Raw genomic sequence first — 26,659 nt, forward strand, 5'->3', positions numbered from 1 at the left:
TGAAATCAGATGTAAAACATTTGCTATTATGAAATAATTCAGTCAACAATTCATCTAACGAACTGTATGACCTAATGGAAGAATTGATTATCAAAGTGATAACTTAATAATCAGAATTATCACAGGACAAATAACCATATATAAATAAATAAATATATATGACCTCTGGTCTGTCATCTAAGTGAAAACGCACCGCCTCTCATGGCTCACTATGAATAAAAAGCATGCTTAAAGACAAGTAATCAAAGTTTAGCCATGTTAAATTGTGATTATTAGATCTGCTCAAACGTTTGGATTTTTTCTCACTCGTTAATGCATTCCAGAGTTGTGTCCAAGCACCGTGTCCCCATAATGATAAATAGTTTCCTGAATCCGATTTAAAATGAAGATGGGTGGGCAAAAGCAATAGAAGAGCCATTTAGGATGAATGTGAAATGCCATTGTAAAAATACTCCTTAATGTACACTTTATTCCTGCATGAAGATAAATAGTTTTGCTATGAATATATTGAGGGCTCCAGTGTCACGGCCCAACAGTGACGTGTCCAATACCAGAGCCATTGTGCTCTATTGAAAGAAATCCTTCCCTGTGGCAACCGTTTTGCCGCTTTCAAGTAGATAAATGTTTTCTCTGCGGGATAAGAATGCATGGCCACAAAAACTGCATTAAACTGTAATGTTTGTCAAGGAGTCTGATAAAAACTTCACAGTCGCCATTCTTTTTAGTGGCGGATAATGCGCCGGCTAAAGTCAGAGATCTGATTGGTCCTGGGAGGCTTCTTACAAGTTTAGCAGGCCTCATTTCCAATCTCTGACAGCAATGTGTGTCACACCCCGATTGCTCGTGTTCAACACAAACCCCGGTCACTCTATATATGGAAATCACTGTCTTCGGGGCAAGAAGAAATGTAAAAAGGTAAGATTGGCACTTTAACCTCGCTGGCCCCCTGAAAATATGTTTTAGTCTGATACATTATACTGCAAGGAATTATTTATCAAGAAGTTACAAGCTTGATATTTCCAAAAATAATGAGATGTTGGGGTGGCAGCTGGAAGTTTCCGGTCCAGCGCTCAGCGACTATGGATCAGGGGAAATAGAGTAAATACGGCAGGAACGGGACGGGCCATGCAGAGAATGTAAAAGAGTCAAGAGGAGCGTCTCTTCCTCCCAAAAAATCATCAAATGTTGCTCTCTGTAAATTCTTTGCATGCTAAATGGGATGCTATAAAGACACTATTAGAAGGTTGCACTTCAATCAATCTTTACTTTATTTGTCCCTCATAAGGGAAATTTGTTTTGAGCAATACAGGTAAAAATAGCATGACAGAAAAAGAAAATACCAACATCAATAATAACAATCACACAGTTGTGTCCCTTGAATTAGAATTGAACAGCTTTGTAGCCAAAGGAACCAAAGGGGTTTTGTAACGGTTATATCTAGACATCGGAGTATGAAAACGTCGACCAGATGGGAGTAGTTCAAATTCTCCCAAGTCCCGAGTCATTTTCATTGCCTGTTTAAGAATAACCTTATCAAAGATGGACTGAAAATTGGGGTAAACCCCATGACCAACCACTTGCATAGCAGTACACACCAGACGGTTCAACTGAGATCTAAGAGTAACTTTCAAATTACCAAACCAGGCCGATATACCATATAGTAAGATGGTATATACTTGCAATGTTAAAACACATTAAAACTGTTTAAGCCATAACAACTTACCTTTTCTGTCAAAGTCTTGAATGCTTCTTAAACTTCGCCAGCCATCTGAATCCATTGTAAAGGCTATCCAATCCATTTCTGATGGAAAAATTAAAATTAATATCATTTTTTCTTGAATATCCATTTAGTCTGAAATATGTCAGCTTTTGGAAGCACAATTTATGAACTCTTTGTGTGTATACATATTAAAATATAGTGTTGATTTTAAAGAAATTTAATGCAATTACCTTTAAAATAACTTTTTAAAATAATACTACCATTCAACAGTTATTATTATTATTATTGTTAATGTTGTTGTTTTATGCATTTTTTGTATATTTTATTTAAAGCTTTTTATTTGGGGTCTTTACATTTTTTTAATTGTTTTTTTTTTAAAGAAGCTTCTTCTGCTCATCAAGGCTGGATTTATTTGATCAAAAATACAGCAAAAATCATGAAATATTATTACAATTTATATATTGTAAAATGTAATTTATTTCTGTGATCAAAGCTGTATTTTCAGCATCATTACTCCAGTCTTCAGCGTCACATGATCTTCAGAAATCATTCTAATATACTGATTTGCTGCTCAAGAAACATTTCTCTTTATTATCAATGTTGAACACAGTTGTGCTGCCCAATAATTTTGTGGAAACTGTTACAATTCATTTTTAGGATTGATTGATAAACAAAATTCAAAAGAACAGCATTTATTTAAAATAGAAAACTTTTGCAACATTATAAAGATCTTTACTGTCATTTTTTATCAATTTAATGCATCCCTGATGAATAAACGTATTCATTTCTTTAAAAAAATCTTTTGCATGTGATTATTAAACATTTTGCAAATTTAATGCAGTCAGCAACCAATAAGACGATTTAGAAAGTTTAAATACATTTTCCCTACAAAATCCGGATTTCCCCCCAAATCAGTGCAGAAAATGCCAAAACGTTCCACCTGAGAGTCGATACAGTCAATACTTCAGCAAAAAGGTATCTGGAAACAACTGTGGAGCATCAACTTTTAAAAAAGGTAAGAAAAACCCTGCATTAACTCAGAGGACAGTCGTCCTGCTCCTACTCGTGCGCGAACCTGTAACCTCTATGTCAGCAGCCTCGATTCTCAAGCATCTCATTGTGAGACTCTCTGTAAACTTCAGCCCTCGTTCTGATTTATTTCAACATCTCCTCGAGTCCTGTCACATCCGCAGGCCCGCCATTGTTGTGTCTGAAAGAGCCTTTTATTTTGCCTGAGAAATCTCCCGTCCCCGGGCTGGTGATTCTAGAGATCGTCATTAATCTCCGTGGCCGGCCCAAAAACCCTGCTTTCTTTTTGCCTCACTTTCTTTTTTTTTTTGGAGGGATTCATTTCTTTCTTTTTGATGGGAATTGAATTTGATACTGCATTGTTGGCTATATGGATTTCTGACAAAGGCCTGCGATCCTTTCTGTGTGAGCACACAATCAGAGAGACCCAATTAAATAATTTGGTACAATACAGGAGAACAAAAGCCTACGAGAGTCTAAAGTGAGGGAGGCCTCTCTCTGCCATTTGCATTCTTACCTTTTTTTCCTTCTCTTGTTAATTAATTTGCTTGGAAACCATCGGGGGCGCGACGGGGAGGTTTGGATACAATAGACCGCCGAGTCGCTCATTTCAAGTTTAGCTGGAGTCGTTTTATATTCCGACGATGTGCTAAATCAACATTTTACAATAAGAATATTCTTTGTAATATCTCTGGAGTCCTGATAATGATTCCAGGGGCAGGTTATGAGGGAATTTAAATGACGCCGCTGTTTATTGCGTGTCGGGAAGCGTCGGTGACTTAGACCTTCAAGGCTGCAAGCTTCGTGTTCTGCATTGAAAGGTTTTTATTACACATAACAATTGAGGAATTGAATGAAGGCTTTCTCACTCGTATTATGCACAATTCTTCTTCATTATCTACTTGGTTATGATTTCAATACAAATGTTGGGTTGTCAAGGTATGTCTGATTTCTGATGTGATCTATCATCATTTACTCAGCCCTAAGAAGATGTTCTGAATAATGTTGGCTTTGAAGTGGTTTCAGGTCACACTGACTTTCATAGCATGGACATAAAATACTATAGAAGTTGATGGGAATCAAAGGAGATATGGGAATCAAATGGTTTTGGTTTTCAATGACTTCGATAGTATGGATAAAACATACAATGGAAGTCAATGGGAACCAAAAAGGAGATATTTTGAAGAATGTTGGTAACCAAATGGTTTTGGTTCCAACTGACTTCAGTAGTATGGATAAAAAAATACAATGGAAGTCAATGAGACCCAAAACGTTGGATGTTGGTAACCAAATGGTTTTGGTTGTGTCTTTCTGTAGTGTTTGGACTGTAACGTTAGAGTATATGTAAGGTTATGAGTGCTTGTGGAACAGACGATGGAGCGAATTTTTAAAATTCAGATGGTTTTCCGTCTTATTAATGATATATGAGCAGTTAAATAAAACCTCCCTGTGCTCTTTCTACACTACTCCATTAGTTAAAGCACTGAATCAATTGAAGCGTTCATTTGCAAAAAACGATAAACGCCACTTTAAAAAAAAAAAGAGTTGATTGCCGCGCATTATGCTCCACAGATCTGAACCCTAAACACATTTTGTCAAACCCTGTATTGTCCACTTTCAAGGCATCGGGAGTTCATGTTTTACTGCAGAAGCCGACAAGTGCCCTTGTTGTTTTTGAACAGAAGCCGATAAGTCCATTTTAGCCAATCAGCACACTGTATTCAGGTCAAGTGACAAGGCTACCTGATCACAACAACAACAACGTTTGTCAGGCATCTACATTGTCATCTGAGGAGATAATAATAATAAAAAAATGCAGTTATCGGTTTTTGCAAATGAACTCTTCAAGTACAAATAATGCCACATTCGACTTCTGCATACATTTTAACATTTTATCTGCTTTTGTAACAGCATGCATTTGATCACTGTTTTCTTACTTCATCGCTGCCTAATGAAGGAATGTCACAACTTTACTGACAAGTTTTGGCAAAGGTAAGTGAAGTGCTGTATCGCCTTTTCATCATTTATAAACAGAAGTAAGAAGGGTTTCCGCAGGTCCTTAAAATGTCTTAAATTTTGTTGTATAAAATTTAAATGGTACAAGAAAGTATTATTATGATTTCAAGAGGTCTTAAATTTGGGGACAGAAAAACAAGAATTGCTATAAAGCTTAATGTGACGATTTAACTTCAAAAAGCTATGATTTCATTGAATAAACATGAGCGATGCAAGTTTCAACGTCTTGTGCAGTGCTGCTTTGGTAATCAGTTTTATTTTTTGGATTCAACTTAGACTAATCTACATTTTTATGTAACTGAATAAAAAAATATATATGACCAGTCTTAAAGAAAAAAATTTGCTAACTTTTAAGACTTAACTTAAACTTTTATGCAACCGGGCCCAGGTCTTAAAAAGGTCTTTATAAGTTTTAAATTTGATTTTGAAAATCCTGCAGATACCCTGTAATAATATTTTGTTGACTTTTTGTTTTTGGTTATGAACATGGCAGGGCGGTCATACAATGACTTCAAACCGCACAGTACTCTGAGCTGTTCACATTATACATATGCTCCAGATATATAATCACGTCCACCCTTTTGCAATGATAAACATGACAGTATTCTTCACTCACACAAATAAATCATTGATTTTTTGATCATTGAATTTGTCTTTGCTGTTAAACTGTATGGGTGTTCTTGTATCAAATTGCACTTCATGTGTTTACAGATTTGTGCAGAATTTGAGACAGAATTATGATAGGCCCATTAGTGTCAACAGTCTTTACCAAAATGGATCCACACTGCAAAACCTATGAAGATGTTTGCAAATCGAAGAAGAGTCCTTGGACAAATAATTAAACCCTCTTGGTGCCCACTACACAGGTAAGAACAACTGCACTCAACAAAACCTTGTATTAAAACATTATTCTCTCACTGGCCACTGAGTTTTAGGGTTATGGTCATGGGCATTAACAAAAAAGACTGATATAACGAGATTCGGTTTATTAATACAATGAATACAGAATATGTGCTGGATATTACAAATGTATTCACCTACCAAAAACTATTTATTTTGAGGCAAGGCTGGCGTGTCCAAACCTGCTCTTGGAGAGCCAGTGTTCTGTGGAGTTTAGCTCCGACACACCTGCCTTTCTAAGACTTTGTTTTTGTTTGAAAATTCCTAAAAATCTTGATTAGCTGATTCAGGTGTGTTTAAAGAGAGAGTTCATCCAAAAATGAATATTCTGTCATTAATTACTCACCCTCATGTCATTCCAAACCCGTAAAGCCTTCGTTCATCTTTGGAACACAAATTAAGATTTTTTAATGAAATCCGAGAGCTTTCTGACCCTCCATAGAGAGCAACGCAACGTTCAAGGCCCAGAAATGTAGTAAGGCCATTAATTAAATAGTCCATGTGACATCAGTGGTTCAACCGTAATTTTACAACGCTACGAGAATACCTTCTGTGTGCAAAGAAAATTAAAATAATCATTATTCAACAATTCTCCCCCAAACAGAGGGGCGTCATTATTTTTGAGGGGGCACGAGTGAGGGGGGGGGGGGGTATTGGGGGTCAGGCTAGTAAAGTGACACAGCAGTCACACGCAGACGTCAGCAGAATCACACGCGTACGTTGTTTACATAAGTCAAGTAAAGTAAAGTCGTGACGTATTGTCAAGTGTGGTGACCCATACTCGAAATTGGTGCTCTGCGTTTAACCCATCCAAGTGCACACACACAGCAGTAGTGTAGTGAACAAATGCACACACACACGCATTGACTGCCATAATATGGGCAAAAAATACTATGGAAGTCAATGGGACCTGAAATCTTTTGTGCCCCACAGAAGAAAGAAATGCACAGGTTTGGTGAGGGTGAGCAAATGACAGAATGTTAATTTTTAGGTGGACAATGCCTTTAAGAAAGCGTTAAATGCGATGACCTGTACAAATTCTACAAAAGGTGCTCGGGTTTGATTAAAAGCTGCATAATTAGCGGTGCTCGGGACAGGTGTAACGTATGGAGGCGGGGGGCTGCTTACACATATGGTCCTGTCTATTTAACACTGGTGGGCTTTTCCACGCTCAACCACGGTAATTGAAAGAAATGAGCCATGCAGCCAAAGCATTAGCGCTACCCCAAGAGATTGCACAGCGGGAATGGATGACACACATATACACACACTCATATGCATGAGCTGGATGTTTCTCTTCCCACTATAAAGACACACAAGGCATGATATTTTAAGAATCACAATTTGTTTTGCTTTTACATTTCAGGTTTATCTGAATTAATAGATACTATAATAATAAACTGGGCTCAAATAATTGGCTTAAAATAAAAATAAATATATATGGAAATGTGTGCAGACTCCATTATCAGAAGTGTCAATCCAAAAGTGATAAGCATTGATTGTTTCACAGAAATTATTCAAAAACATTGTGGAATATACTTCTTGTGCATATATATAGTTTACTTGATTGAGTAGAGTACCTCAAACAAAGCTCAAAGATTTTATGTCCCTAACCAGGAAAACTCCAGTGAAAAGTTTCTCTGCCAAAGGCCAGCCAATCAGAATTGACCCTTTGCTAAACTCGACCTCCTTTGCTTACTGCTGCTAAGCTTTAAAGAATGTCTTCCAAAAGAGAGAAAGGAGATTCCACTGAGCACCGTGATTGCACTCAAAGTGGTAAAAACTGACTGAATAGTATTCTTACGTAAGCCAGAATAAAGCATGACATCGCAAAGCCTTTTAGCATTAACAAAATTGTAATATTGCACAATCTGAGTAACTGGAAACAGAATCAAGGCAAAACGAAAAGAGAAAATAATTCATTTACAAGTGATCACATTAGTATATTATAAAAACAAATGTTTTGGTTAATCAGAACAATTAGTGCAACTATTTGCATTGATCATTTTGAGTTATGATAACTAACGAAATTATGTCCAACTGACAAACCACACTGAGTTGAGGAATGTAATAATTTGTTGCATAAACAGTTGATTACTCAAAATAAAAAAAAAATAAAAAAAAGTTCCAACTAATTCAACATAATTGCACTGTGGAAGCAATACAGCTAATCTATTTCAGTTCAAATTAACTGAAACTCTTTAAATATCATATGTCTTTCCCTTTACTAAAAACACATAAAATAACACTAAACTTCAAAATTTTTCTCCTCATTCAGTCCTATGCAAAGCATGCTGGGACCTAGAAATCCACTGTCTAATTTGCAAAGTTATCAAGGCAATTTCATTCAGTTACTACAGCTTATTTATTCTTTTAAATATCAATAAACGCAGAAATTTCCATTTGAATTACACATAATATCAAGCTGATGTAACAATCAACATTATTATGTCAACAGGGGTAATTAAAATATTTTTTGCAACTTGAAATGTTTAATTCAATCAATGAATTTACATTTTTAACTAGCAACCATGCATTTATTTAAGTTGTAATGACAAGTCCCCTGAATTTCTTTTTAGAGTTTCAACTATATCTGAACAGAACTGTTCCCAAACACCCAGGATTTCCATAGAGTTACATTAGAAAATGAATAAACAAAGTCAAATACAGCATGTTTTGTATCCGTATAATGCATTTTGTGATCAGAAGGTATAATGTGCTGCATCAGATGATGAGGCTTGTGCCCTGCAGCCAGTCAATCGGTTAATTCCACACCCCTCATTCAGCGCTGGTTTATTTCTCACTCCTTGGCCCCAGGGGCCCCGCCTGTCAGGTTGAATCCCCGTGGGCCTACCATCCCTCTGATTTAGAGCCGCTAAACACCGCTTCAGTGCTCGATTAAACTGGACACTGATCAAACCTTATTTGCACTCCAATTACACAAACCGCTCCTCTGCACTGACCGGACAGAATCCGAACATCTCCCCCTTTCCATCAAGCGCCGCAACACCGTAACCCCACCTTAAAAATGATTAACTCAGAGTTATTCCTTCAGCGCAGGGTCAGTTTAACAATCCACACCATGTCTTCACAGGACCAGCCAGTCTGGAATAAAGAGACATTTGGTTTCTTTGATGACAGTCAGTGTGCTTGCTCAAGGCTGAACTCTGCCATTGATGGGAAATTAAAAAAGTAAAAGAAGAGTTGGTGAAATTGATGCTAATGCTTTCTGGTAAGTCTATGAGGTGGAATAGCTCAGACGATGGCTTATATGGCAGTAGCATATGTGCTTAAATGATTAGCTATTCTGTAGAGATTAGTATTGAGTATATGCACTCGTTTAATTTGGTTATAATGGGCAATTTCTTCATTTTACTTAATGTAATCTAAACATTTTATTTTCGGACACCTAGTGGAACATCTTATAAATATTTGCACCAATTTTTAGTCCAATCTACCTATCCATCTACACTTGCCTCAATATCCTGAATTTCTTTCGACCAACAAACTACACAGAGTTGAGGAATGTAATAATTCATAGCATAATGACATTTTTTTAAAAATTACTCAAAAAAATTGTCTCAGCAAACTAACTGAAATAAGATGTTCCACACCTAGTTGAACATCTCATTTGCACCAATGTCCAATTCCAACTTCACTTGCCTCAATATGTTCGACCATTTTGATTCACTATGAACCAACTTTCTTAACATAGACTTTTTTAAATGTCAAATCAATGTAATCAGAGCAGTTGCACCAATTATTAGTCCAATTCCAACTACACTGACCTGAATATTCATGTTGCTTTTACGTTCCTACCTACAAACTCAAATTTCATAATTGCAATGTAGTGTATGAAGTGTAATATTTCATAATAATATTGACATTGGGAAATTTCACATTTCTTGCTCTCTTTTTTTGATGTTGTTTTTTTATCACTAATGCAACAAAATGAAGAGCACTTAGCCCTCTTGTGGTGCCACAGAGAATGATGGCAAATGTAGTTTTGTCATGCAAACCAGTCACATCATAGACCAGATAAATCTAGCGTTTTCTGTCAGGTTTTGTTGCTATTTTTCATCAACAATATACAAAATGTGTGTACAATAAATTGCACACTCAAAATTCAACCAATTGTTATGCTAATCATAAGACTAACTAACACCTGTTGTAGCTATCAATGTTGGGATTGATAGCTACAAGCTCATAATTTACAGTTAAACTACTGTCAAACTAAGAAGCCAGCTTCACTAACAAAAGTAACTAACTACAGTAAATTGCAGTAATTTAAGGGGGTGTATAATCCTTATATAATCCGTACAATAAGAATCACCAATGACCATCACTGAAAAGACAGAGCAAGTCAAGGGTGTCCAATACAGGACAAAACCTCAATATAAAGCTTTTTTCCTTATGCACAACCACCAATAGCACTGCTAAACTCCAGTAACCTTCATACTGGACTTCAGCACTAAGGTCAGGCACAGAAATGCGAACAGAAAGCTCTTCAGCGTTGGCATTGTCATCGCAGGCGCTTCTCAAAAAGCCCAGCTCTCCTCTCGGCCCAAGCATCAGGGCACCTTAAATATTGACACAATGGAGCGCGGTCTGAATGGCTCTTTACTACACGGGCAAGGTCTCATTTCTTTCACCTGGCTTTCGCATTTTTTCCGTGCCCGATCTGTGCGCTTTACCTTGATCTCGCGGTGAATGCATGAGCGACGGTTCTGCGCCGTGTCTTGCTCTTGCAATCCCAACCCCCCCTGGTTAGCACTGATACAAGGCCCATTTCAAATAAGAGGACAAGGAACATATTACAGCAGGGCTGCATTATTCCGCAGAACATGTATAAACAGTCGGAAAGAATGGGAGTGCTATGTTCATAATGGAATCTGAAAAGCTTTTCGCTTTTTTTGTTCTCATTGTCTCTCGATCCTTTTCTAAACAACCTTCCCTTTTTGCCGGCTATCAATGCAAAGTTCTTTGAGAGAAAATGAAGGGCATTCATGTCGACTGAAAGGGGCTTTTAAAGTTGAGTACAGCCCTGACAAAAGGGAAGGTACGGCTTGCAGAGGCCCTGAGAATGACTCAATGTTTATAACCTTGCCATGCACACCCCCAAGGAGGTTTGGGAACCGCAGAAAAGAGCCTAATGAAAAGGATAGTTCCCTCGCCACAAATAATACCGTCCTCTCGCCGCTTCTTCATTATCCAACAACATCCAGCAGTGTTTATATATCTGCTGTTTTATCATCTGTTGTCAGCCAGGCTGAGATTCATCACGGTGAAATTGCATTTTCCAGCAAACCTGGATTGTTATTATTGCATTTCAGAATTCCTATGACTGCAGAACATGAATTGAAACATGGTAAAATGTTAATGGAGTTGGTAGTACTACTTTTTGGGGTGTTTTTACATTGGGTTCATTACAGGGGTCTCAAAAGTTTTGGATTGAACGCTCCAAACAAACTTTAAAGCAAACAGAACATCTTGTGAGTTTATAAAACTATTGCCAAATACACAGACACCAATCTTGTTTTTCTCAGTTTTACAAGAGAATTAATGCTTTAAAACTTAACTGGAGTGTCTTTTAAAACTGCATTTATAACAGAAAATAAATAAATAAATAAACACATACAAATTCTATTTGACAATAACTAAATGTCAAAAATGGTCTAATAATACTCCAAAATTCAATGTATTGATGTATTGTTGTTATTATTAAGTAATATTATAAGTATTAGATTCAATTAATGATTTAATAATTAATTAATACACAATAATAATGATAATAATAATAACAAATACTGTTTTAATTAATGCAATAAACAATAATAAATTATTTGATATAAATAATAGTACATTAATTATATAATAATAATAACAACAACAACAACACAATAGTAATATAAATATTTTATTAAATACAATAATAATTATAATAAATATTATAATACATTACCAGTAATAAATAACATTAAATATTATATTCAATTAATTAATAATAATAATAATAATAAAAACAACAATAAAATATTTTTATTAAATTATATAACAACAATAATTCTAATAATAAATGTAATACGTTAATAATAAAAAATAACATTATACAAATATTATATTCAATTTAATTATTCAATATCAATAATAACCAAACAATTCATGTTAAAACTATAGTGTAAATGATTTTAAAAAATGGACTGAGACCTGCTGGACCTAAATAAGACCCAAATCCACTTTTAAATCCAAAGAACTGTGTGAATGCAAAGAGAAGTGGATTCTTTTACTCAGTTTTCATTTTGGGTCTGAGTTTGGTTAATAAGACTCAAGTGTGAAAACACCCTTTTAGGCAGCTGAAAGCAAAATCAAACTAATGGAAACATTTAGTAAACAAACACAAAGAATTTGAGATATAAAGAGATTATAAATGCAGATTCCATGTCAGCCTGTTGTATGAATACATCTTATAATTCTCTGACAAACTCCATTGGAATTTCTAATATTCCTTGCATTTGGAAAACAGCTCTCAAAAGCATATCATATGTGTATTGATTCAACATCTACCACTCAAAGGTGAATGTAAATTTCTGGCAAATAAAGCATGCTCCCCTGTCCTCCTTGTATCATTTAGCTGACCGGTCATCAAACTATTCTCAGCACTGACCGGGCGACAGACTCGCCTGCATTGATATACGGGCCTCTCTGAATAGCAGGCTCAAGCAAAAAGGAGATAATCCCACATAATGTGGACACAGTTTTCATTTCTTGTCACCCAATTAAACTGCAATTATCCCAAGTGGAAGAGCACAGAATGGTGGAAAAAACAGGAGAAGAATGAGAGATCGCTGCACTGCAGGACTCTTTCACTGAGACACATTAGCCCAGATTTTGGCAGAGCCAGATGAAAGGAGAGCGCTTCTCGCACTTGGCAGCGCACAGCAAGATGTGGACCAGCTGCAACAGGGGGTTTACAACTGAATGCCCGCTCAACTTTTTTCCACTCTTTTTGTCCGTGCCATAGAGCAGAGGATAGAGGGAGTGGGAAAAAGACACACAAGCGTATACAGGTTGTTTCAAAGCGACGTGGCGTTTGCATGGGAGGCCTATTGTGTTTTCCGTTTGGGAGAGGACGTGGTGTTTTAAAACCCTAATAGTCCCTGTGGATTTGTAGTTTTCTCATGCAAATGTTCAGCGCACAATGCTGGAGCAGTGGCAAAAGTGTTTGAAATCACTGTCCTTCCCACATCACAAGAACCTAAATACATACAAGACAACTTGCTTGACAACTTGCCACTCAAAATACAGAGTTTCCCAATGACATGTCACTGGAAGCCAGTTGCATAAAGTCTGGTTATTCTGCCCCAAACAAAATGGCTTTTAAAGATGTGATGGCACTAACCTGTCAAACTTTGCAAGATCCAGCGATTTTTACAGAGCTTTCCAGTTTTGTGTGCAATATGCATCAAAAGGTCCATCTGTGGCCGAGAAGCAAGTGATCAAGTTACTTTGATTTCTATAGCTCTTTACCCAAATGGTTTCAAAGTAGCTTCACACTAATAACAGGAAAATAACAGTATTTATGCTGTGAAATTCATCAATTATGAAATGAATTCCAGTTCAGCTGTAAAGCAGCTCTACAGAAGACATTCAGCTTAATTTGAGCTCAGTCAAGACATACAACGTTGATTCAATTACATAAATAAAACCTCATTTATATGCCAATAAGAAGATAAATCAATGTACATACAGTAACAGCTTAATCAACTACAAAAGCACTTTGTTTAGTATAGGGTTTTCTTATTTTAAATAAGCGATGTTACTTTTTTATTTACAGTACATGAATCACAATTTGCCAAGTTAAAGGAATGTTTGCACAAAAAATGTTTATTTGCTGAAAATGTACTCCCCCCTCAGGTCATCCAAGATGTAGATGAGTTTGTTTCTTCATCAGATTTGGAGAAATGTAGCATTGCATCAGTGTCTCAGCAATGGATGCTCTGCAGTGAATGGGTGCCGTCAGAATGAGAGTCCAAACAGCTGATAAAAACATCACAATAATCCACACCACTCCAGTCCATCAGTTAACATCTGGAGAATCCAAAAGAAACAAATCCATCATTAAGATGTTTTTAACTTTAAACCATTAGTCCATAATCCATAATAACACTTCCTTCAGTGAAAAAGTCCATCTCCTGTTGTCTCTCACATCATTTGTTTTGGACTGTTTTGGCTTGTAAACGGTGCTTGATCTGTGCAGATTTCTCTTCTAATTTAGACCAGATGACCTTTTCACTGGAGGAAGTGTTATTATGGATTATGGACTTGCCAGAAGCAATGTTTTGAAGTTAAAAATGTCTTAATGATGGGATTTGTTTCTTACACACAGCTTTTGTCTTCTCCAGATGTTAACTGATGGACTGGAGTGGTGTGGATTATTGAGATGTTTTCATCAGCTGTTTGGACTCTCATTCTGACGGCACCCATTCACTGCAGAGGATCCATTGCTGAGCAAGTTATGTAATGCTATATTTCTCCAAATACAATGAAGAAACAAACTCATCTATATCTAGGATGACTTGAGGGTGAGCACATTCAAATTTTTGGGTGAACTAAATGCATGAATTTAAAGCAACAAAACTCTTGCCTTTAAACATGTCAGATTCAAACTGAACCATGAGCTCTATAGAAGCCTACCAAAAGCCATCTGCAGCATCACAGTGATTTACTGAAAAGAGGGAGAGCCGTTTATTTTGCTCTCAATGACACAATCATTATGCTGCTCACTTCATCTCTTCAGATAAGATTGATAGTGTCGTTTCTCTGTGAGCATCAGTGCCATGGGAACCAAAGTCTGGAATTCTGATGCAGTTCCTAAATCAGATTTAGGCTTGATTATACTGCTTTAGCTGCGCTCCGTCTGTTAAAAATGACGCCTGTTCCAATTCATGTTCCAATTTTTGTTTACTCCAGTGAATTTTCATCAGGATCAGTTTATTTTTTAAAGTCAAGCGGTATAGATTAACTACTCTATGAGCCAAACTGTATAGACACCTGAGCTGTGCAAAATGTCCTCTAGGCTTATAAACCTTCTATAAGACTTTTTAATTGTTTTAAAACTTTCAAATAAGACTTTGTCAAGCCATCATTGAATTTTTTTCCTCATTAAAATTTACTACCTAACCTTATGGTGAAATATGAATTGCAATTATGCATCCTGTTAACTACCACACTTTTAACCCATGTAATTTTTAGAGTGCATAATTCATCTAAAATTAATTTAGCCTATTCAATTCCAACTACTCACTTGTTTACTGATGTGACTGTAACCCATTGCAACTAATTTTTATTTTACACAGCCACGACAATTTGAGAAATATCTTAATTTGTGTTCTGAAGATGAGCGAAGGTCTTACAGGTTTAAAACGACATGAGGGAGAGTAATTAATGACAGAATTTTTATTTTTGGGTGAACTATCCCTTTAAGAATTATGTAGGTATATGGTATGCTCAAAATATCAATAAAAAGTTAGAGATAAAAATATAAATGATCTTACATATACAGGAACATCTGATTAAATGCGCAACCAATACATCTAAACTAGTGTTGTCAACTGACTGGTACCAAAGTCGGTACTTTTGACAACACTAAACACAAGCGTGAACATATTTTATTAAGCAAAATGGGAAACTAGCTATAAATCGCATTAGTCTTTGACTTTAATGCAAGTATATGTAAGTTTTTACCTTGAAAGCTATCAGTTTCAAAATAATTCTGATGGTACAATGACTTTAAATATAGCGAATGGCTTTTGTTTCTTTCCCACGTGGGCGGGTTTGGTGAGCGGGTACGAAATCCCGCGAAAAAGGCAGCAAAAAGTGAACTGGACGGTGATGTATTTACGACAGTCAATTCCACTCACTTTACTGTAGGGGGGCTCTAAAGTCGCAAAAATACAGAAAACTACATTCAGTTGCTTTAAAGATTTGTTGTTGTTGAAAGTAATGAGTTATAGTGTAAACAGACGCAAATGGGCCCGTTTGACCTTTATATGCGAAACCTAAAAGTCTGGACTACAACTATTAACTACTGTCTTTATTGCAAACTATGGACCACCTCCACTGTTATTGTTCAGGCAAAAGATACGGTTCACGCTGTGACAAAATGCCCCAGAAAGTTGCCACAATGACAACCTGTCATTAAACAAGGTTCCCAGCAAACGTTCAACAGTAAAACAATTAACAAAATGTACAGTGTAATGCAGAGTAGTATGCATTATTATTCATTTGCATTTCAAAATTAAGTATTTTAATAAAATATTGGCACATAGCCATAGCACATAAGCAACACTTTCATTTTCGTTCAGTACGTTCATTTGATTGATGTCACTTGATGTTTCTGCTAAAACAACTCTTCTTTTTTTACTTCCATCAGCAACATCTTTCATTGTTTCTCTCTCACTTCGGGATTATCGCCATTGCATTAAAACTGCATTTATTTTACATCAGTTGTGTGGAACAATGTTGATTATCTCAGAGAATAATAATAAAAAAAATATATATATATATAAAAAAAAAAAAAAAACATCATGCAATAGACCAAAGATGATCATTGCTAAAACTGATATATATATATTTTAAATATATTTTGAAAAATATAATTGTATAGCCTACTTTTAAAAGCATTAAAAATATATTTTACCCTCAAGGAGCCTACTTTATAATGTGTGACCCTGCAGCACAAAACCAGTCTTAAGTCGCTTGGGTATATTTGTAGCAATAGCCAAAAATACATTGCATGGGTCAAAATTATTGATTTTTCTTTTATGCCAAAAATCATTAGGATATTAAGTAAAGATCATGTTCCATGAAGATATTTAGCAAATTTCCTACCGTAAATATATCAAAACTTCATTTTTGATTAGTAATATGCATTGCTAAGAACTTCATTTGGACAACTTTAAAGGTGATTTTATCAATATTTTGATTTTCAAATGGTTGTATCTTGCCAAAATATTGTCCGATCCTAACAAACCATACATCAATGGAAAGCTTATGTATTCAGCGAAAATTTTGAAAAATGGACCCTTATAGTTTTGTGGTCCATATTACTTCACTTAACTGTTTTCAACATATTTATGTAGCACAAATTACAATATATTTTGGCCAGACAAAATATATTTTTTTCTGCATATGGGTCTGTTTACTTCTGTAAAATAGTTCAATCTAATCAAAAATGTTTTTTATACAATGTGCATGTGCTGTGTATTTTAATGCTGACATTGCAGGCCAAACTGGCTTCGATTGGAATCAGCTGTGAGTCAATTCTCCATAGTGAGCCTACATAGGCTACATAGGCACACACTGAGGCAGAGCACTAGGCTTTGGGAAAGAGGCGAATAACACCAAAGAACTCTCCACTTTCTACAGTCAGAAGACTGACACCATATAAAACACGCTGAATGCGAAGGAGACTGAATGGCTTTCTGTTTTGTGTCAGACATCACATCTGCTTCTGCAGAAAAAGGAGAAGTGTATGGAGAAAGCCAGGCATTGTGATGAGATAATAGGATGGATGAGAAACATTGTAAAGTTTAAGCTGATTCCAGCTCAAAATGCTATCATTACGTCCCGCTCTCTCTCTGTATCTGCCCGATATAAAACGGAGAGGCGCGCGGTGATGCTGCTGATAGAGGAGCAGCTATCAGGTGGCAGTCTGGGTAATTACAACTCTCTGTTTGGACCGGGCTGTGATGCAGCCACGATAAGCTGGAAGAATGGAGAAAAAGCAAGCAGGCGATAATGCACCGGCTAAATGCTTCAAAATAGTGTATCATCACAAAGTCATCACAATGCCTGTGGGGGGAAAAGACTCTGATTTCTAAACCGCAGGGGTACGAAAGTGGAAACGCTGAATACTTCTCCCTGCCCCCTCCAGTTTCTTCTTCAGTTAAACATGTAGCTCTTGGGAGATGCCGGTGAAATTTGATTTGACAAACGGCTCAGAAGGTCGCATGGTAAACGGCGTGAGATAGTCGACGCGAGCGGCGTGGTTTCTAAGCCAGCCTCGAGGAAGGCAGATACTGTCAGATGGATCGCATAACTCTTTGACTGAGACATGCTTTATCACTCCTCCTGTTTTCTCACTGTACATCACTGCCTTTTACTGCCTAATGTTTCAGAGCATCTGTCGGTTTAGTCACCGATTAGTCTGAGAGGACCCACAATTTTTCACGAGGACACCTAGCGATCATGTCATGGTTCCCCAGATTAATGACATTTGGATAGAAAATGTTATTTTTATTATTCTAAATCATTTTTTACACTATTTTTTATTTTTTTATTTCTTATTATTTTGTTTATTTATTTTTCAATTCTGTGCTGGATATTTGGATCCAAACCTAATGAAAAACTACAACACAAGCACGACTTTATCAAAAGCAGCAGTGACAGAAACTCACAGATCTAGTTTCAGTCCAAATGCCTGTGAGCTATTTGTAGTATTTTGTTTATCTTTAAACATGTGATTATGTCTATAAATGTGTGGGCTGGAAATAGTGCCAACTTGTGCATAATTTTTAAAACCCATGACTGTATGATTCAGTCGAATTAAATTCTGTATTTTTCAGTTTCTTTCACTATTGTTCTTTAGTTCATAATTGAGCATCTGTGTTAGTAAAAATCAACTTTCAAGTAGGAATTAAACACAATTAGTTATACTTTAAGGACTGCTGCTGACATATTATGCCATAAAGTTTAATCTTAAAATGACTTTATGCATAATCTTCTCTTTAAACTTCATTAGAGTGAGAAATATGTAGGAAAATAGAAAAGGTAGGTCATTTTCTGCCAGGATGTTGTATGTTAAGTTTACAGACATTTCCTTTAAAACACAACATGATTCAATGCATAATTCAAAATACAAAGTACAACAACATATATATATATATATTTTCATATTAACACAGTAAATTGTTCCCTATATTTTATGGACCCAATCACCTAAAAAAGCAAGAAGCCCCAAAAAAGACAATAATAATTAAAAACTTGTTTGTTTTCTACCATGCAGTGGATCTGTTGGCTCATTTAGGCCATGCAGTTAAACATCTCAAACTAGAGGAAGGGAGTATATGATAGAGCATCTGATAAGAGTCACTTATATTCTCCAGCCTCCCTGTAATGACGACTCTTTCATCAGTGAGAATATGTCTCCACACCCCAGTTTTAGTTTGAAGGGCTCTGTTGCAGTCCTGTGTCATGATGACATGATAGGCAAAGTGTACAACTTCTACAAAGAAATGTCCATCTCTTAATGAAAGCAGTCTCCTTCCCATGAATCGCTTCCTCTGCTGTTTGAGACATGCTAAAGTCTGATTCAAGTTCACATGGAGTTCATGCAAAACTCAAAAACTCAAATGAAAAAGGTTCGGCTGTTCCTCAAGTTTCTCAAACTGACTTTACACACTCCTCTTTTATGTACTTTTAATTATTAACATTACATTACAGTAAAGGAATGTGTAAAAATAATTTAGAAGCTGAACTTTGAAATGTCAATATGTGTATACACACACACACACTAAACGTGATAAATGAATGAGTGAATGAATATGAATAACAAATTATATATAACTTTAAATATGTATACATATAGAGAGATATTATATTGTTTATAAATATTTATTCATTTTATTCATGTTTATTGTGTGTGTGTGTGTACTTGTTTATGCTACATAAGATACATAGGATAGGATAGTAAAACCTGAAATTTTTGAGGGAAAAAATATTATAAAAAATAGTAAATGATGTTTATCTGAAAGTGTAACAATGCAAACAGGTTTTCTGTGAGGGGTAGGTTTAGGGTTAGGGGATAAAAAATAAATAAATATTGTTTGGTCAGTATAAAAGCAATAGAGGTCTATGGAAAGTCCCCACAATTCACAGAAAGGTGTGTGTCTGCGAGCACGCATGCACACACACACACACACACACACACACACACACACTGTTGGTTTTTGTGGTTTATGGGGACTCTCCATAGGCGTAATGGTTTTTATACTGAACAAACTGTGTGTGCTATTGCCCTACACCAACCCTACACCTAAACTTAGCCCTCACAGGAGACTTTGTGTATTTTTAGATAAAAAAAAAAACACCATTTAGTATGTTTTTTAAGCCTTTTGAATTACGGGGACATAGGCAGTGTCCTCATAAACCACCTTCATATTTTAATACCTCTGTCATACCCATGTCATTATACAAATTTGTGTCCTCATAAACCACATAAACATGCACACACACACACACACACACACACACATGTTGGGTTTCCATGTTTTATGGGGACTCTCCATAGGCGTAATGGTTTTTATACTGTACAATCTGTATGTGCTATTGCCCTACACCAACCCTACACCTAAACTTAGCCCTCACAGGAAACATGCTGCATTTTTAGATTTTCAAAAAACTTTATGCTGTATGATTTATAAGCTTGTTTCCTCATGGGGACCAAAAAATGTCCCCACAAGATTAAGATTTACTGGTATTACTATCCTTGTGGGGACATTTGGTCCCCAGGACGTGATGAATACCAGGTGCACACATCACACACACACACACACACACACACACACACAATAAACATTAATACAAATTTACATTTATAAGCAATACATTATCTACAAACATTTACAATAATACATCATTTGTAAATGAATTCTGTTATATATCAGTCAGCAGACCACCTACACAGTAACTCAGATATAAACAAGCATATAATTGATATAATTAATAATCAAAATTAATAAGTTTCTTTTTACAACATTCATTTTTTAATCATTTTTGGTACTTGCTAATGAAATGTTTTAAAAAAAAATTATTTGCTTAAAAAATATGTTGCTATCAAAGCAGAGGCTGCGGTGTTTGTGCATTGATTCAATTTATAAAAAAAATTCTTAATCATCGACTGTTTGAAGGGTTTAAAAGAAAGTCTTGGCCGCTCACATGATCTTTTTTGGTGTGGCCTGAAGCATCTGAAACATAAACTGCCCACAGAAGAGCGCAGGACAGAGATCGACACGTCAGAGCTGCTGTCAATCATCTGACACTCATCATCATCATCATCACCTTATCTTCACTGTACCCCGCCGGACTCCAGCCTGAACAAAAGACATGCATATGAAGGCCGAGGGCACAACGCCATAGTACAACATTAATCTCATTCGATAGGCGTAATTAAATTTCAGAAGCCACGTTTGGCCGAATAATGGAGAGGAAACCAGGCTTATGGCGAACAATAGATTTCAAACACTCGTGTAGCTGCTCAGCATTTAGCGCTGCTTGTCTTTCAATTCATAGATGACTTTCTTCACGATAAATGTGAATGATTTTTTTCTTATCTGCATCGTCTTTGCTCGCTTACAAGGCTCTGCCTCTTTTAAATGTATGATTATTAATCATGTTGGCATCGTCTCTGACAAAACCGGATTGTGTGCCTATCTCTTTAAATGAATTAGATGCTTTGACTTTCGATTTGGATAATAATAATAATAAACACAAATAAATAGAATAAAACAGGCATTCATGCATGCTAATTTTCTGTTTTAAATACAAACGTATGCATTGACATTAAGAGCTAGGGAAAAGGTCTGGCGACAGGTTTAATAGCAAAGCCAGTTTCTGCAATTAAATGATTTCCCCACTTGTTAAAAGCTGTCATTTTAGGTCTAATTTTAATAATAGGGAACAACAGAGAAGGTGCGCGCAGAATCCACTTAAACATACAATTTACACAAGGACTCTCTCAGATATCTGTAATTGCACAGTGAAATATTCCTCAACCTCATCTTCGGGCCACGATGCGCTGCCTTCGGAAAATCCTTTGAAGTCGGAGAGAAAGAAGCGAAACTGTCAAGAAGAAAAAGTTCTCTGAGCGCTTTATCTGGCTTATTAATACGTGTGTGTTTTAGTGAAATATTCAGAGTAATTAAAGAAGACGTGCGTTCCGTTTGGTCAAGACAGCTGATATTTGTTTTCTGATTTAATTTCGTGATGCATTGCACTAAATGCACGTTCATTAATTTTTACCTGTCATTTATTACATGCCTATTTCATTCTGTGCAAATGGAACGCATCATGATCAGGCATATGAACACGAAATATAAATAAAAAGTGATTTATTAGGTTATATTTGCAAAAGGTGACTCAATATTGACGGTCAATAAATTCTCGAACGTTTCAGGAACTAAACACAACAGACAGTTAAAATGCAAATGAGTAAAAAACTTGGCGTTAAATAGAGAAAATCGCGTTCACCTGAGGAGGTAACCATGGCAGCAGTCGACCACTTCTCCTTAGGATCATTATTGAACGGAACGTTGACAAAATATAAATAACTCTGATATTATATTATTTATAAACAAAGATTTGCATGCTGTTTTGTTTAAAAAAATGTTCTTGAATTTACAATTAGGCTTGTGAGAGACAGATTGCACCACTAAAATTCCAAGAGGAATGCATTTTAAATGCGAAAATCGTTGTAGCTATAATTAGCGCACGCTTACGTTGAGTAGCCTATTATTAAAGTACACTCGTATGCTGTCCTGGACGCTTAAGCGGGAACGCGCGCGCACACACACACACACACACTGTGAGCGAAGTGAGTTTATCATTTCACTCTCGTTCCTCGCGCTGGGTGGGATTTTGGAGCGCCCCGGATCTGACAGCTGTAGTGCGCATGCGCAGAGGGCCCTTTCAGTACCTTATTTCACATGTTGCAACTCTCGGTTGACAATCACTCGATTTAAGTTATCAGCTGCGGTTGCTTCACCATGGTCAGGAGGAAAACAAAAAGCGAGCAGAGCTAAGGAGGAAGACGGCTTCTTGTTTATCCCTTCGACTTCATCTGCTACTTTTTGAGGAACGATGCATCTGAGAACATTGCTTTCGTGAAAGTTTAAGAAGATTTACTGGATTTGTTTTTTCCTCGCGGCGGAATGAAGCAGTGAGTTTAAAGCAAGCTCGGAGACTTTTGCATCGCGTACGTTTAAATCACGCAAATCTCTGACGAAGTGCCAGTTCTGTCATTGGATATTTACCTGAGCAGGTGAAGCGAGCGCTTGCCATCATGTCCAAGCCCATGGATCACGTTAAGCGTCCTATGAACGCGTTCATGGTGTGGTCCCGAGCGCAGCGGCGGAAAATGGCCCAAGAAAATCCGAAAATGCACAATTCCGAAATCAGCAAGCGATTAGGAGCGGAGTGGAAACTTTTGACGGAGTCTGAAAAGAGGCCGTTCATCGACGAAGCGAAGCGACTGCGGGCGATGCACATGAAGGAACACCCTGACTACAAATACAGACCCAGGCGAAAGCCCAAGACTTTAATGAAGAAAGACAAATTCGCGTTCCCGGTGGCGTATAATTTGGGAGAGCACGAGGCGCTTAAAGTGGGCGGCTTACCGAGCGGAGCGCTTACCGAGTCGTTAATGTGCAACCCCGATAAAGCAGCGGCGGCGGCAGCAGCGGCAAGGGTGTTCTTCAGTCCTTCCATGTCTACAAACCCCTATTCGTTTTTTGACCTCGGCTCAAAAATGGCAGAACTTTCTCCACCGTCTTTCCCATACGCCTCACCGTTGGGTTACCCAACTGCGGTGACGGCTTTCTCCGGAGCGGGCGCACATACCCACACGCATTCCCATCCATCGCCGGGTAACCCGGGCTACATGATCCCCTGTAACTGCGCTGCTTGGCCGTCTGCAGGGCTCCAGCCACCTCTTGCATATATTTTACTACCTGGAATGGGCAAACCACAACTTGAACCGTATCCCGCGTATGCGGCGGCGTTATGAGACTCTGAGTTTCTAAATGTGAAATCAACGCAATACACGTGGAGCATGAACATGTGATGCCACGATCGTCATATCAGATATCACATGTGTTTGTATCATGATTAATGCCTTGATGTAAGGTAAAACTCCCTGGTGTTCTGTTCGGCGTGGATATTAACGACAAACGTGACTAATTCTATGAAAACTAACCTGTTGACTCTGTAACTAGTTTACCATGTGCCGCTATTGCAGAGAAAATCGGGTGATGCTGTTCAAGTGGTCGCATTTTAGCTATAAAACAAAAAAACATTGTTTTATGAAAATCAATTTTTTCTTCTTCTTCTTCAAATCAGTCATGTTGCTGTAAATGTGTACAGTTTTATTAAATCATATCTGGTTAGTGCTCCAAATGCAGGAGCTGTTGGACTAGAAATCAGGTGTATATTTTGAGTTTCGAATACTATTCCATGGATGTATGTAATATTTATTGTTCAGTCAGTGAAACTACCCTATTTGTTGATCGTGGGACACGCCGTGTCCTTTGATATTTGCACAAAGGGAGACCATGAGCACTTATAAGTGTAATTTATTCAAAAGAAACAACATGCCCAAGTTTCTGACATTTCTAGGGTGCTGGTCCGTCGACATATTCTACATCAGACGATTATCACGTAAGAAAGTCAGTCCGTTTTTTTACTAACTCGAAGTGAAATTGTATGTTTTATGTTTTGCATAATTCCACTTATATGTACTTAAAATGCCTATCGTTCATTTATTGAACAAGGGGGATATAATAAAGCGTATGCGGAAAAAAGGAAATTGCTCTGTAGTTCTTGATGAATGGCGAACAAGATTTGTATCTTGAATGCCTTTACTTGGTCGGACCAGGTGAAGTGTAAAGTATCCTCTAAAAGACGCTTTTGTTCGGGCTTTGAATAGAATTACTCAGAAATCTCAAGCAGGTCTTTGTAATCAAGAGCCAAAATCCTGATTTATCTCAACTCAGATCATGAATAGGAAGAAAGATAAAACTGAGTTTACTTTTAAGCAGAAAAACGAAACCGTTCAGGCCTTTCGGACAGACTTCTCTTTGCATCTTTTAGTCATTTAGAGCTATTTTATTAAAAATGGTAACACTCTTGTCCATTGAATGTTTTATGTTCTCACCAGTTGTCATTAATTATGCATCTAACACATACCCATCATTCAAACGAGGCAGCATTATTCAAAACATTCCTATAATTTACGCCTTTCTTGCCAATATGCTTCGTTCTTAATGTAAACTGCCTCCTTAGATTACATTAAGAAGTTCATTCGTATGGCTCAGACCAATTATGCAAAACTAATTTGCACTGTCCAGGGATAATTACCCCGCCACGGTTAATTGAATCTGTTCACCGGCCTGTATTCTCCATTGTCACACCGCGATCGCTGCTCTCCACGGAACTTCCTGCTTCGCTTTGGAAAAGTGACCTTGTTTCTCTTGTTATGAACCAGACGAATCAACAAAGCACCGGGCTATACATGCACATTATTTACAGGACAGACACCTTTTCAAGAATGATGCTTTTTTAATTTCAGAGCAGCTTTCTTTTGCACATTATTATAATTTTTTTGTTTGCAACTCACTCTCTTTTCCCAAACCAATTAAGAATGTGAAAGAGTTATTGCAAAGTTAGATATTTCAGGGTTTTTTTTAATGGTATGCACATTATTTACAATGAATGATCCTTTTTTAATTCCAAGGAAACTTTCTGATGACCTTTTAAACGTTTCCAAATCTACTGTAATATGTTTCTTAAAGATTTGTATTTCAATGCAACCCGAGTAGACACTTCATATTTTAAACATGTTACTATTTCTTTTCTTTTTGACCTTTTGCACTCACGCTTTTCCAAAACTCCTGAACAACTTCATTGAAAGATTTGCATTTCAATGCAGTAGATATTTCATATTCTTAAAAACATGATTGCATTTAATAATTATTTACTTTTAATAGTATATTAACACTGTATGTTTAACTTTACACTGCAAAAAGGTGAAAATGTGCTGATTTATTTCTACCTGCCCTGACCTTTAAAATGACTTTTGCAGGTGCAACCGGGGTGATTCGGCTAATATCTCAAAAATCATTTAGCTGTGACCACATATGCATATTTGAAATGACCTGAAAACCTATTTTTTTGCCTCTGAATTGTCTCGAAAAGCTCTGCGATTCAGCCTACAGTTTACACACCGAAATGCCTGAAAAGGTCGTCCGCTCCACAAAAGAGCGCACATTACCAGCCCAGTGACCATTTTCCTTTTTTTCTCAGCTCTCTTTTCTCCCTCTGCTTTAAAAAAGGGGGCACTAACTGAAAGAACTTTGTCTCCCTTCAGTAGGAGCATTTAGACAGTCGAGGAGGTTTTGTCTCGGAACAAAACATGAGTTGGGAGGCCTTTGTGAGCCTGTTGTTTGTTGAAGTGGAGCTCAGCAAAAAGCGCCTGCTTTCCCTCATTGTGGTTAAAGCAATCAGTGGTATTTGGAAAACTGTTAGCATTGTGCACTTCTTCTGTGTTCATTGTTGAGGATTTCTTTTCACAAGGTTTTTTTTTCTTCCCCCCTTTTTTTTCAGGCAATCCAGCTGGCCGGGGTGAATAGCGCTGCAATGTGTACACGCTTTGTCCCTCCGAGTCCTTCAAGTAGCCTACATTGAATGGAGTGAGTTGACACTGGATGACAGTGAAACAACATAATAAAAAATACATGAGCGCATGAATGGAGCCAGGCGCATAAATAAATAAAATGGGTGACCAAAACTGGATAAACTGAATGACAAAACGGTGAAAGGAGAACAAAAAGATATTTAACACGGCAGATTAGCATTAGAAAGCCATCTACAAAGCAGAACAATTGATGAATGCGTTTACAGGCCAAGAAAGGAATGAACTAAATGGCTTTTGAATAGATATGCTTTTTCTTTTCTGGAAAGGAGATCCAATGGGAAAGGTAGAGATGCATCTATTCAAACAACGGCATGAGATTTTGACGACTGGAAGAATGATGAAATTTGTTCATTTACAGAACCAAAAGGTGCCTCTTTTTTTGGCACAAAGTTCACGGTGAGTCACAAATAGCTGACACGAGGTAAGCATTGATACATTGAGGTACTTTGCCAAGATTTTCGACGTTA

General features: G+C 36.9%; 1 protein-coding gene across 1 annotated transcript; it reads left to right on the top strand.

The window, feature by feature from the left end:
- Positions 1–22,455: 22,455 nt before the first annotated feature.
- Positions 22,456–24,288, top strand: LOC306876233 (transcription factor Sox-21-B). The gene has a single exon (XM_079427242.1). It carries the CDS (start codon positions 22,785–22,787, stop codon positions 23,505–23,507), a length of 723 nt encoding a protein of 240 aa, XP_079283368.1. The 5' UTR covers positions 22,456–22,784; the 3' UTR covers positions 23,508–24,288.
- The last annotated feature ends 2,371 nt before the right edge of the window (positions 24,289–26,659 follow it).

Source organism: Barbus barbus (assembly GCF_936440315.1).
Source record: "Barbus barbus genome assembly, chromosome: 10".
In the NCBI taxonomy this organism is placed as follows: Eukaryota; Metazoa; Chordata; class Actinopteri; order Cypriniformes; family Cyprinidae; genus Barbus; species Barbus barbus.

Coding starts and splice junctions, on each gene's coding strand:
- LOC306876233 (XM_079427242.1), top strand. CDS start 22,785: ATGTCCAAGCCCATGGATCACGTTAAGCGTCCTATGAACGCGTTCATG.